General features: G+C 39.1%; 1 protein-coding gene across 2 annotated transcripts; it reads left to right on the top strand.

Moving 5' to 3' along the window:
• Positions 1 to 83: 83 nt before the first annotated feature.
• LOC117831925 (transmembrane protein 235) lies at positions 84 to 8786 on the top strand. 2 transcript variants are annotated; one of them, XM_034710832.1, is made up of 4 exons: positions 84 to 460; positions 1664 to 1741; positions 2050 to 2187; positions 7046 to 8786. In XM_034710832.1, exons 1-4 carry the CDS (start codon positions 289 to 291, stop codon positions 7288 to 7290), a joined length of 633 nt encoding a protein of 210 aa, XP_034566723.1. In that variant the 5' UTR covers positions 84 to 288; the 3' UTR covers positions 7291 to 8786. The 2 variants fall into 2 exon arrangements, with proteins under 2 accessions (XP_034566723.1, XP_034566724.1); XM_034710833.1 differs by lacking the exon at positions 7046 to 8786 and adding an exon at positions 2460 to 2739.
• The last annotated feature ends 5821 nt before the right edge of the window (positions 8787 to 14607 follow it).

Below are 14607 nucleotides of genomic sequence, written 5' to 3'. Positions count from 1 at the left end.
TCTAACAAGGCAAATAGCCAATTGTGGTTTGGAATTTCAGGGTGACCACTCAGGTGGCGAATAAGATTGCAGGGGATGGTCACCCCCCTGGCCATTCCCTGGCTCCGCCCCTGCAACCAGTTTCTGTGTCTTGGTTGCATGGGGAGCCAGCACGTAACAGGGATGGATCCAGCTGGAGAGCTTTTACGCATGGCATCTTTTGGAGCGTCTGTACAAATAGCATCGTTGTAAGATAATAGAAACTTCAGAGAATACCATTAAGGCTACTTGTGGACTGTATTGCCAACAATGAGGTACGGATTGGTGGTCCTTGCTGCTGGGTTCGCAGGTTTGCTCACTTTCAGCCTCCTCGCCTTGGCTATTGGGACTGATTACTGGTACATCATCGATGTGAACAAAGACAACCACACAGGTCCCGACGACCTGAGTTCACATTCTGGACTGTGGAGAATTATTGAAGGTATGTGATTTCAACTTAAGCGCAGTCTGTGACAGGCTGTAATTTGTAAAAGCTTTCATACAAAGAGAAGATGCTCAGGTAGCCTGTAAGGAGTGAGCTGCTATACGTTTATTTTTAATTTTCTTCTAAAACAACTTTTGCGCTTTCTCTTACGAGGTATCTTAAATATGCCTTTTCATTTTGCAGCACCGTCACTGCGCTCTTTATGCAGTCGTTGTAACATTATAATTATTTTGAATTGACCAGGTATTAGGCTACAGTATGCCAGATTTCTGTATTAAGATGCAACACTGAAAACGCTGATCGTATCTAGTATTGACAAACAATGAAAATCAATGTAGCCAACTTGTCTCAAGGAGTTCAATTACGAGTACATTTCCATCGATCATAGATGCATGCTGTTGCTGCGTAACAGTTCACGGCACAAGCCTTGATTTATTTCTTATCACTCCACTGAGAGGGCGGAGGATTTGATGAACTTAAATGCTGCCATGGATCTCATTTGAGAGACACTTGCACAATAAAGGTGAGTTCGGGCGTCATCAACTTGGAGAAAAAAAGTAAAGGCGTTTTTGTAGTGAATTGTCAGGTAAGCTATAAGAAACTATATATTTCACTTTGCATTCATTGAATATAGCCAATATATGCAGAAGGGATATTAGACATATATCAGTAGATCTGTAATATCCCCCCCTAATTAAAAACTGTAGTAGTGATCCCCGTACATCCCTGCAAGCAGCCGCAGGTGAGCATGCAGGAGACTGCAGACAGATTCCAAAGAGCTTTTTTTCCTCACAGCTGCAACATAATGTGCTTGTTGGATGCAGAAATTGATCCCAGAGGTCTCCTACTTGGTGCTGTTGGCATCCACATTTACATGCCAAGTAATGAGCCTACATAATGGTTGAAACTCTTCATGCAGTGCTCACACCTGTGACATAGTGGGATGCACAACACATTCTTGGTGCAAATCCGTCGCACATTCAGGGCTGAGGAAACACATGTAAAACTGAGATGTCTTTAATTGATTTGATTAATTAGAATTCGTTATATGTAATATTTCTTGTAGTGTACTCGTTTTGTGCACAGCTGTAGAAAAAAAACATTACTAGGAAAAATGTGAAATTGTTGAAATCCAGTTTCAGTCCCACAGCTCTGTCCTTATGTTCTGTCATGTGTAACCTTTTTGTTTGACATTTTCAGGAGCAAACAGAAGCTCAGTCATCCCCTCTTTCACAGCAAATATGTCCAGCTTGTCGGAGACAGAAAAGCAGCTTCTTGGTGAGTGGTTTTATTAATTAACCAACAAAGGAGTTGGTAATAAGGTGATACAGTAATATGATGTCCAAACTGTCTCAGGATGAGTTCAATATTCAACAAGTTAATTTACTGATAGTGAAAATGAAAACCGATGTCTCCCTGGATGGCTTAAATCATTCTGAAACTCCCAGACGGTTTTCAAATGGTTCAACTTTGCAATAACCTAAAAATTCAGCTGATCTGTTGTGACAGAACAATAACAGGATGATGCTTTGAGAATCTATAAGCTCAGTAACCGTTGTGTGCTTTCACATGCTGTGTATCCACAGGCTTACATAAGGTAGTGGTCATCATCCTGCCCCTCAGCCTGGTGCTGCTGGTGTTTGGATGGATCTTTGGACTCGTCAGCTCGCTGGCCTGTAGCCCCAGCTTGCTGGTTGGATCGGCATCATATTTTCTCTTCTGTAGTAAGTCCTCAGCATATTACTATACATTTATTCATCTTTGCCTGTAGCATTTACAGTATGCATCATTGGGTGCAGGCTTGACTAAAGTGAGTCATTCACTTTTCAGTTTTTCAGAAAAAGTATGTGGGTTGCATATTGTATGCATAATGTTACCCTTGAGTCTGTGGGAACTTTGTGAAGAAGCATTGTTGTATCATTTTAAATACTTCCTTAGAAATATGATTCTCCTTAGACTTATGGCAACTTCTGTGATCTATTTCATACATTTCCAGAGCCGACTGAAGGGCCAATAAGAAAACATGTTCATCTTGAAGTTGACATAATGTTGAATTCACAGCTACCTGTAAATATGTCTGTCACGCTAATTAAGTTGTTTAGGGTAATGACCTTTATGGTCACACTGTAATTAGACAAGATGTATGAGGATATTCATAGATCAAAGTGAAAACCACTTTGAAAACCACAGAAGTGAGGATACTCTGCTGTAATGCACTCCTTTGTCTTTACTTAATCTGTGTTTCTTTTTAAGTTTTTCAACCAGCCCTACATAATGCGTTCGAGATAATTATAATTATACAGTGAAAGATGCTCTGACAAGGACACCCATGTGCAAAATCATTTATTTTACACCAAACAACATGAAGCTGTAGAGTGCTGTGAATAAAAAGAGAACTAGTTTTTAGATGATACTTTCTTACCCTTTTTCAATTGCAAAAAGTGAAAATGGTTCTCTATGAGCCTGAACATGATTTCCAGACACCAAACCTACAAGGTATGTTGTCATAATCAACATTACTGATCATGTGGAGTGACTGCCGGTCATGGTTGAGTAGCACTAAATTGCAGATGAGCTTGTTCTTGATTGACAATCAGACTCTGTCGGAAACCCCAAATTACTATTTTGATACACCCTACTCTTACACAGTTGGATTTTCCAACAGTCAAAATTGAGCACGATTCATTTAACACAGCTAAAAATAGCATCAAAGCGTTCAGGGGTAAACAATTTCAAATTGGTTTGCCAAGTGTGGCAAATGTTAGCAGAGCTAGCACTGCCAGCCTACAGTCCTCCTTGCAGGTTAACATCCTCTGGCTTGGGGTTACGCATTGCTCTGGTTGAGTGGTTTTATTCCAGTTTAACCAGACACAACCTATATATAACTTTATCTCCATTTTCTAGATGAAAATACTGCCAGACTGTTCGGCTCTGTGCTTGTTTACATCCAGGTAGTAGAGCAGTCTAGCATTATGGCACTCCAGCCCCTCCAAGTGGAGAGAGGCTGTGCTACAGCTCAGAAATAACAGATGACCAGCATTTCGGACCCAGAGTAATGAAAATAGTAATAATATGTTTAGCCCACTAGTTATTTTGGTGCTGACTAGAGAGGGTGATGATGTTTAATTGTGTAGTTGACCAAACATGCAAATCCTTAGCGAAGACTTAAAGCTTCTAAAAGGTATTATATGATGGTTACATAAAACAGTGATATGAATACTGATTCGTTTTTTGGCATGTATACCAGCAAACCAGACCATAAGCGTGAAGATTGATTATTTCTGTATTTTAAATTTTCCTGCTTGTTACCACTGCTGCCAGGTTGGTCTCTGACAAAAGCGCTATGCAATGCACAAACCAGAAGTGCTTAATTTCCTCACATGTACCACAGAAAAGATTTGCAGTGAATGTTATGAGACAGCAGAAGGATTCCTACAGAATACTACTGATATTGCTACAGGATGTGATTAGACAAGGGACAAGTTCTCAAAATTTTACTTGAGTGCTGGTAAGGATATTTCAAGTAAAGTTGGGGTACAGGTTTCAGCTGTTCTGTTCTACACATGCAACCCCCTCAGAATATTTTGGGGAGTTTTTAGGAGTTAACAGCTTCTGACCGTGGTTTCTCCCTAGCTTTTCCCCAATGATGCTTCATGGGTGGTTTTAAGCTAATTATCCTAACGGATATCGAATGGATTGCCATGATATTTGGTGCAAAAATTCATGTTCCCATTGGAATTAAATCAAATAACATATCATTTCATATCCTATAACTTATGATTATGATTCCATGTGATAGCATTTGGCTTGAAGCATCACTTTACCAAAGTGTAATGTTTGAATGGCAGCATGAGAAACAAAACATCTGTAACACTTACAGATTTTTTCTTCTGTGCATGAAAGAGAGAGTGTCAAATGGTCAAGAGTTATAAAGCTATACAATAATTATGTTTGACAGAATAAGCGTTCAAATATAACACCATCTATTATTCTCTTTGGTGGCAAAAGGAGGCGCTTTTTAAACTTTAAAGTAAGGAGACCTTATCAAATTTCTAAAATGAAAGTGGAGGCTCGTGCTTTCAGCAGCAATACAGAAACAGAAAGATTGCCCTTTTCTCTTTTTGTTTGTGAGTTTAGCTGTTGGGCAGTCTCAAAAAACACAATACTCTTCAAAGAATGCATTTGACTAGGCACAAATTCAGACGCAATAGGCTCGAATCTCAATTTAGATTGAGATTGAGGGAATGCATGAATCTGTCATAGCTGTAGAAGGACTTATTATATACCTCAGCATCTCAGCTGACAGAGCCGGCCTTCCCTGTCACACCGAAGCAACAGCTAATTTCATGCTTTGCACAAAATGTCCTGACCACATCTTGACATCAATAGACCTGCAAGCTCAGATATCTGCCACTTTGAAAACCAACTTAAATGTAAAGGGCAATGGAATTTATAACTTAACATCCTTCTCTGAGTTTTGTATCTGGGATGGTTTATTCAAACACAAGTTTAATGTTAAGCAATGCAGTGATAGGTCCTTGAAATTTTAGTCCAAATGCTAATGGAGTACCGCAGCTCTGATGAATCTGTCTCGTTGGACAGGCCTCTGTGAATAAGAGATCTGTAAAAGTTGACATTCTCACCTTGAACAGTTTTTAATCTTGCCTGGTTTTGACTCTGCAACTCAAGGTTGTTGTAAAAAGCAACCTGAACTCCATTAAACGAAGTAATTGGTATTGCTTTTCTTCAAGTGAAAGACTGTGTTTGGACAAGTCTTTGAGAAATTGATTGCTAGACTTGCAAACCAACGAAGCCAGCAGGACCTGCTGTTCTCACCGATCTCTGACCTGCTCTGGCTCACCCGCAGATTCGACAAACTGCTTGACACTCAATGAAGGACAGTCAGTTGCAAAATATCCAGTGAAAGATAGAATAAACTTTCTGGAATGATTCAGAAATGAAACAGAAAAAGCTCTTTCTTCTTGTGGAGTACTCGAAATCTTTAATGCTTTAACATTATTCTAACGGCTTCTTATTATCGGACTAATAGGTTGAAGTCTATTGACTCAAAATCTCCAGCAGGAGTGGGAAAGATAATTACGTTGAAAAAAGGACCACCAATAATGCATTATTACTTTATAAAGTGTTTCAGAGTGATACATCCTTTTGATAACAGAGTCTAATTGAAGTTACTGTGAGGAAATTTCATGTTATGTTGATGCCGGCGGCCCCGTTGGACGCAATCCGTAGGGTTTTCTGAGATAAAGACTTCATTTCCCATGAGCACCATCACCTACTGTCGTAAAGATGTGGCTCATGCCAGTTGTGCATTTGTCATGAAAGCATATTAATGGAATATGGGTATTTATACAGGCTGAAGAGAGATGGTGTATTTTATTCTTTACCATAAGTACCTTAAAACAGGTGACCATGTGTGTGTTTTTTTTCCTTACACGTCCTTGATGCCCGGTGGCATGATGTGTACTCCAGGGAGCCAATAACTGTTGAATGAAGTAATCATGCACACAGTTTGAGTCTTATGTCCTCAAAGAGCAGTGAGCATCCGCACACTGGCATAAACAGTAAATCCTATTCATAGTCATTTTGCTCCGTTACCTAGCAGTTGTAAAGTTTCTCTGTCAGAAATGTTAAACAGAAGAAGCACGTCTGTTTGCTAATCCTGCTCCAGTATCAGCCATGAGTGCAAAATATCATGGAAAAAGAATATTATCTGAAAGACAGAAAACCTCCTCCAGCTCACACAATTACTTCAATCAGGAGAGACACAATTTGAATATTAAAGGTTATTTATTACAACTGAATGAATGATGAAACTTGACAGAAATATTTGGCGTAAGGACTCTATGGGGATAATGTTGTGAGCGTAGGATGCGTGAATTTGGCAGCTGAAGAAATCCCTCTAGAGTCCAGACACTGGTGGTGGTGGTTGATGATGATCCTAGGTATTGAAGACTTGCAGAGACCAGGTGGAGATGGGGAGGTGGAGGGGTGCGCACCATCAATGCAAGAAGGAACTAGCAGGAGAGAGAGACACATTTAAAAAGACAGCAGAGAGTTGACGATAAGGGCCTGCCACTGAGCTATTGGATGACAGCCGCCGCTGATTAACCAATGACAGCTCCAGAGCGTGAAGCTGGAAGCGTGTGAGCTATTGAATGAGGGAGAGGAGACTTAAACAACTGCTGTGATTGTTTTATAGTCTTCCTGTCTGAACTTTCGCTAGAGCTACATTTCTCACTGACAACATTTTCAGCAGAGTTCTAAACATAGCCACTTCCGGGTGAGTGGCAAATATCGACATGGCTTTTTTAAGGGAAATCCGAACAAAGGCATCAAAATTTTGTATAAGAAAAAAACAATCTTGTAGCTGATCTGAAATGAAGAGGCATCAGAATAGAAAATAAAAATCAATAAATTCCTCACATAGCCTTCAGGCAGGTCATGTAGAGGTCATTCCAACTCCTCAAGATGAAAGCATTCCCATGCCAAAATTATTGTGCCATGACAAGGAAGATTCTGTTTGCTGTTGGTGATATCTGTTTGGTTTCTATGCCTTGTCAGGTCTATTTACCCTCACTGGAATAAGCATCTACATCAAATACTCCAACCAGGCCATGGATGAGTTCCAGCGGGTAGTATCCCCGGAGAGCCTCGCCAACGTGAAAGTCTCCTTCGGGTGGTCCTTTGCCTCAGCTTGGCTCTCCTACAGCCTGGAAGTGGCCACTGGCCTGCTGCTCATGTTGGCTGCCAGAATCATCCAGATGAAGGGACACTATGACTTAGGTGTGTCCGTTGCCATGTTATAGGGTGTTGATGTTTGATGCTGAAGTGACACTCAAAGCTTGAAATGGATTGCTTTCATCGCCATCGATTTATTTTAAGAGCCAAGCTGGTCAGGTGCTAAGAGAAGAGAGTGTGTGCAAGTAGCATCACTTGCATTGCTGCCACCATACATGCTGAAGAAGTGAAGCCGTTTCAGGAGCTGTTATTTTTTCATTTCATGCTGGTTTGCAATGACTACCGCTACCTTTTATCCTGCGAGTATACTTTTCTTTCCAGGGTCCTTGTCCGCAATGATAAATGAGGGCCGCACAAATAGATAAAAGTGGAAACCCATCCTGAGAGTGTTTAATCTAGAGATTAACTTTCTATTTTTTTTTTGTCTAAAAGTTTCTGCCTTGTTGTTGTCCAAATACTGTACATTTATGTTTAAAGCTACAATCCTGTGAGTCTCTTGGTCCCATTATTATATATTACACTGTAGATTTTCTGTGAGATAAGTCTTGAAAGATGTCTGTAATTTCTAGAGAACGGCCTCATCTATGAACCAAATGTAAATAGGAAGGCATCAAAAACGTCAAGTTAAGTTGAATGGGATCATTTCCGTTTTGACGTGTGCTTTATGAACTCTTCATCTTGAGGAGGACTTCTGTTCCTCCTCTACATCCCAATCTTATGATGCTTTCAAATGCAGTTCATATCAGTGGTTCAGGGTGTATCAGTCAGGTGGAAACATTGCTGATTCTGCAAAGAACCAAATGAGCCAACCAGACGCCAGCACACAGAGCTGGTCTAGCTTTTGGTATTAAAGCAGCTGTTACATGGTTGATGTATGTGCCAGATAAATTTGTATTTTGCAGCTTTTAAAAACATTTTGGTCGATGTAGTAGCAGTTAAGAAAAATGTTGGCTGTTGTGTGTTATGAAAATACATAAATGTTATCTTATTCCTGTTCCTATCCTTATGGTAGATGCTTAAATCTTGGAAACAGGGCTGAGGGGAAGTGCACTCTGGGGGTTGTTGCAAGCTCCATCAGCAGTACAGAATATGTGCATGAGTTACTGCCTGCTTTGCAGTAGTCAAAGGCTTTATACTGTAATATCTTGTCTGTCCTTTGACATTTCTAGAAATGAGACCTCTGCAGCCTGGAGGTAGAATTGAACATTTAGAGGTGTGCAGCCCTTTAAACTTTACTGTGATGTTGTAAAAAGACAGGAAAACCCTTAGCACTCATCTTAAGAAAAATGGTTAAAATGCCTTTTTTAAACTGGCTAAATGTAAGACTTAATTAAAAACGGTTTACTCAGACATGTTTTAGAGTCAAGCCTTCTTCAAGAAGTTACAGATGCATGTGGTAAAACCAAGCAGGAACCTCTGGCCGCGAGAAATTATTTAAATGCAGAAGTGCAAAAAAAACTGCAGTTCCTCGAGTGTCCTCTTGATGCTAGCTCCAGAAGTAACGTAAACCACATACACACCAATTCAAAAAAGCTGATCTTTACAGCAAAAATAAACATGTTTACAGACTGGAAAAAAAGTGAGTTTAGTCTGAATAGCTCATTTCCCTAACGGCACACACTATACAGGAGGGTTTGACACAAGTTTGGTTGAGTTCAGCATTTCCAATATGGCACCCGTGACGATAGGCTTCAAAACAGGGTTTCAACAGATGGGTAATGTCTCAGAGACTGTTCATTTATTATACAGACTATGGGTTAACACGACTCATGCACAAAGGATTAATGACTCCACATGTGAAAACATTTAGCAATCAGAGTTTGAATTAGAGTTCCCTTTCAAGTAAGCTCATGTGGTCACCAAGGGGCAATCAAGAAGTAAATACAAAGGTCAGCAGCGGGCAGCCGCTCAAGATGTATTTATACAAATAAGAGAAAAATAGAAGTATCATAGTGTTCAATAAATAAACATAACCTCATATTAACATACCAACACACAATACAAGTATATTCAAATCTATTTCCCTCAACAATAGGCCACACTTCACAGGAAATAAGTCAGAGCTGGATCCTCATTAAGGCCAGGGTAGTGGTTTGCTCTTAACTTGAAAATCTAGAGACTATCACGTTGATTGAGTGGTTTGATCCTGTCTCTTCTTCACTCTGTGATACGTAGCATCTATAGCTTTCAGAATACATGGGTTACTTCCCAGTGAAATGTCTAACCCTACAGGCATACGTTTTTGTCCTTATGGAATGGTATACCTGTGCTCTGAGAGTCCGTCTTTATCGCCTGCTTTTAGTTCTTCCAATATAACACACTTTACACAGAGGACATTTCAATATGTACACGACAAATGCAGTTTTGCAACCTATAAAGCATCTTATTTCATAATTTGATCCCTAATACATTTCCATATGTTTGAACAATGACCAGACTGAAGGCCCCCGAGCGATTTAGGAGGGAGCCAGATGTTTTTTATGCTCTGCAGGTAGATAACCATGCACTAGCTTATCACCCAGAGGTGAACGGTTTAAAGCTAACAACTGGAGGCTCTGAGAAGATGTGTGTTGGAATTGACAGTTTTTAATTTGCTCTACATTCAGACCTCACCAGTTCAATAAAGGCCTTTTGACCATGGTTTTTGAAGATGAAGGCCAAGGTGTTTCCTTTCTTTTTTCTTGATTTGCTCATACCCTCCACCTAAAAACATATTTTTTGTATTATCTCTAGTTCTAAGAAGCTCCTCATGGTGTTTCATATACTGTGCTGTTTTATCATCAAAAACCTTGCTAATGATTTCATTTTCAGTGAACCTCTTAATTTCCTACAGCAATGAAACATCACACAGTGGTGGGAAAACATACCACAACAAAGAGGTGCAAATTATCACAAATGTCAATTTTAAACTCTGTAATTAAATTGCACAAACATCCAGAGGACTGTTGTGATGTGAGATCATTAGATCCTCTAAAATATCTTAATTATATACCTCAGTCTAGCACTCTTTTATCTATTGTATGCACAGCACAACTGAGACAAGTATCACAGTTACTGCCTCAGGTGATAAAAGAGACTCTGTCTGAGTCTGAATGTAAATGAAGCACAGAGGAGCAATGGTGTAAAAGAAAGCCCCAGAAGATGTCAGAAATGTCTGACCAATATGCTGTGACACCATTGTTTCTAAAAGATATGTTAAGCCAAAATAGATATGTGGATTCAGACTGTGGAAGTGATGTCACAACAAAGATACTGAACATAAAAGCTGCTACAAACATAAGTTTGGTTGCTTTTTTTTTTGCCATATGTTGTTTAAAGTGTCAGTGTATTAATAAAGGAATACAAGAAAGGAGGCAATGCAAAAAAAAAAAAACCAGGTTCTAAGGCAAGTGTTGCATTTTTTTTTTTCTGTTAAAAATGAATGTCAATGTGTTTAATATGTTGGAAATTTGGAATGTTCAAACCACAGAGCAATATATTTGATGTTTTTGGGGGTAAGGGCAAGCAAACTCCTTTTACAGCTTAGTTGCAATGCTCATCCCATTTACAATGTAAAACTCCATAGGGCATGCATTAAACAGCAGCCATTCTCCTGTATCAGCAGTCCTTGACATCATTAAAGCCCAAACATAAAGTGTTTTCCAAATGAATATATGTTTGCATACAGAGAATGGGAAAATATAGTTTGTTTTTAAGTCATAATGTGCAGCTAAAATGTAAGTGAGAATAAAAAGCTATGGGCAGTGAAAAGGGTTTATTTAAACTCACAGCTGCATGTTTAGCAGTGTATGACATCAGTATTGTAGCAATACATCCTTTTATAACCAAGAATGCTTATTCAACTGTCTGGTATATTGCTCAAATGCATGAAGGCTTGCATTAAGGCTAAATTCAGTAGTGTAGTTGTAGTTTTTGTTGATGTCCTGAACATTTAGAATGGTCAGTTAATTGCTGAAGATTCAAGACATGTTCAAAAACTCCCAGAGCATCTCTTGAATGGTGAGGCACATTGATGATTTTTTAAAGCTCAAGGTAAAAAAGACTTTTATTGATGGATAAAAGGTTTATGAGTTAAAGAGATGCACTTTCAACTAATAGTGTTGTAAGTGGTTTTTAGACCCTGAGACACTGTCATGGGAAACATAGTGCAAAAACCAGTGCGCAAGGGCCAGAGATAACTGCCGGAGATAACTGCTGCATCATTAAACATCTACTTCAATCTGATTTACAAAGTGATTTAAAGCCTCAGTCTGTGAATCAAAATCCAAACCATCAAACATTCTGTCCACTCAGCTGTTTGTTTGGCAGCTTCCTGCCCAGTTATACTGTTTCAGATGGTACGGAGCGCTATAAAGGAAAGACTGAAGTACAGCGACTCAGTCCTGCAGTCCTCCTTTTATATATCGGGCCTGCTGAAATCCCATTAAACTTTTATGGTACATAATATTTCAATCCGCTCTGGCAGGAAAAACACTAAAGTCGATGCTGAGCCATTCCTCTTCAGTTTGTGCCCTTGTACTTGACAGTGTTGTAACTCTGACTCTGACAACCTTTAGGCTCTCAGTTTGGGGAATTTATAGAAGAAAGCAACCTTTTTTTAACTTCTTTTCTATGCTCAATATTTTGTTTCTGTAAAATCTCCCATAAATGTCAACAGCCAAAACATTGTTCAATCAATGTTTTGTCAGTTTTCAGCATTTGTCATTTGTCCCTAATTGTTTGCCAGTCAAACAAGCTTCTTGATGTGGAGCTTAATTAGGCTTTTAGTCACTCTGTGTGATTCCTCAAAGACACTGTGATCCCATTTTTTGATGGAATTGTCCTTGCCCAGCTCCGCAAAACTCTCTTTCTGTAGACCCCAGTTGCAATTATGGGGCAAACAGACATTTTTACACAGTGCGGGTCCTCATGAAGTTTGTGGAACCCTAATGTGTTCATGTCTTTATTATGTGGCCATACAACATTCACAATATACAGTAAAACAAATATTTCACACAAAAAACACATCCCCGCAGGACAGGTTCAACCATATTATTTTCTAAGGCCATTATCTCAATGATGAAAATGCTGGTGCAAGCCGTAGAACATAAACCAAACAGCTTCATGTATTGATTTACTGTATGAAACAAAGGTTTGGTACCTCGAGTCATCGCCATCACGTCACTGCTTTCCCTCAGCAGGTCTAACATAATAATGAAATGTTGCAGAAAAGTGAATTCATCACTGCCTCAAGGCCATTCTCTTTCTTACTAAATTACAAAGCGCTGAGAGGGGTTAAACCCAGGCAGAGAGTTATGATGGATTGTCCATAAAAGACATCACATTAAAGATACAGACAATGACAAAGATTCTGAAAGGTCTTCACCAGAGAATCTGACTTCATGGTGACAAGCTAATGTTAAGGGTGCTGAATCCACATCAACATGTATTTTTAACACTTTTAACATAAGATCAATCCTGAGAACACAAATTACCAATGCAGATGTAGCTGCAGCACAACTAATTACACCAACAGGGGAGTGTCCAGAGGGATGTCCAGAGGTAGCACTTAGCCTCTTTGAAATCTGATTGGCCATCGTGAGATGGTGAAAGTCTGTAATCATTTTCTTTTATAAACAACTGTTCTCGAGGTTGCTTCTGACTTATCAAAAGAAGTGAGAATTCAAGAGTGCAAATATAATCAACCCTCTTTTGTACCAGACTTTAAAAACATCAGCTCTTTATTTTGAGTAAAGTCAGGGTCACACCTTATTTCTCTCAAAACCAGCATTTCATCCTGCATCTTAAGTTCCCTCCTGACTTTATACCAAACAGTCGATGTATTTTCAAATATTTTACTGTCTAGTTTTTTGTTTAGACGTTTTTCCAAGAAAGGCAAAGATTTCCCCAAGCATTCAAGTAAAGACACCTCCTTAGACCTCAATTTTGTCTGTGCACCATCATTGAACTATGTTCATAGAATCTGTATGTGGGCTTCATTTTAATAATTATGTAAATTGGTGAGGGTCTGCCCTTAATTTTAAAGTTTTCAGTTTAATTCTTGGCTTTTTATTGTTCCACACAAATGTATTACAGTCGATCAAAACAAATGTTTTTGGGCTAACATACAAAGGTAGTGCTTTAAATAGAAATAAGAATATTGGGAGTATTTTCATTCTAATAGAATCAATCCATCCAAATAATGACAGAGGGACTACACCCCATCCATTCAATTATTGTTTAATGTTGGTAGCTAATCCATTATAGTTATGTTTATACAGCAAAGTACTGAAGTGCTGTTTGGGATCCAAAAGAGTCGTCTCTTGTCGCTAAGCTGAGCCAAAAGATCTGGATTGGTAGAAAGAGACAGAATTCCCATCACTACACAGGAATATACCATCTGTATGATGCTTTATTTTAGAAGTTAAAGTAGATTTGTTGGGTGGAGACAGAAAGGGTAAGAACATTTGATTAATTCATGTGTGTGTCTCCATACTTCATGCCACCCCTACATATTAGTGGCTCGGTTGGGTCACCCAAGTCAAAAAACGTCCAGACTAATCCTTACCGTGGTAAATTGTTGGAACGTTTTTTTCGCATGAATATTATTAAAAGAGATGCCAATTGAATTGCATTTCATAGTAAAGAATGTTTTGTGTTTTTACACAGAGTCTGTGACATTTTCTGATACTTTAATCTCAACAATGAATTCAAAGCATGTAGTCTTTCTTCTGTGTAGTGCTAGCAACTTAAATCTTTAACCCTCTTGGACATTTCAGCCCTTCACATTACTTCTCCCAGCCCCTGCATCTGAGGAACGTGTGGAGTTGCTGTCTTAGGATTGAGTGGTCTCATAAACCAAGGGGGGACTCAATCCCTTGAGGTGGGTGGATAAGATGGGTTTTCTCTTTGCTGGGGAACACTTGAAAAGTTAATTAGACCTGTCTTTTTCACAGTGAGCACCAGTACTAATGGGATCATTCGGAAAAGTGAAGATGCCATGGGTCTCATTTTCATTTGTTTTCCAGGGTTCAAATTATAGGCTTTTCAGGTGAGTGATGAAATGCAGGGAAGAGCGCCTGCAAGGATAAGCGTGTAAATCATGTGACACACTGTTACTCAGATGCACAGTAATCAAGAAATGAAGAGTGGAAATGCAGAGGAGAGTGCGCTGACAAGACTTAAGCTAAAATGTGAAAAGATGTTCATCAAGTTTTGACTCATAAAATTTTAAAATCAACATCACTTGAGGCTGACAGTACTGGTAGATGTGCAGCACAGATAAAAAAAAAAGTTAATATCAGTGGCTAAAATAAACCACTGAATGGACGAAGATGAAAAACTTAATCTAACTTTTTCATTCCTTTTTATGTTTAGAAGTTCTGAATAATGACTTTTCTTCCAGC

The sequence above is a fragment of the Notolabrus celidotus genome, chromosome 20 (genome assembly GCF_009762535.1).
Source record: "Notolabrus celidotus isolate fNotCel1 chromosome 20, fNotCel1.pri, whole genome shotgun sequence".
NCBI lineage: Eukaryota > Metazoa > Chordata > Actinopteri > Labriformes > Labridae > Notolabrus > Notolabrus celidotus.
This window is presented reverse-complemented; position numbering and strand designations above follow the sequence as displayed.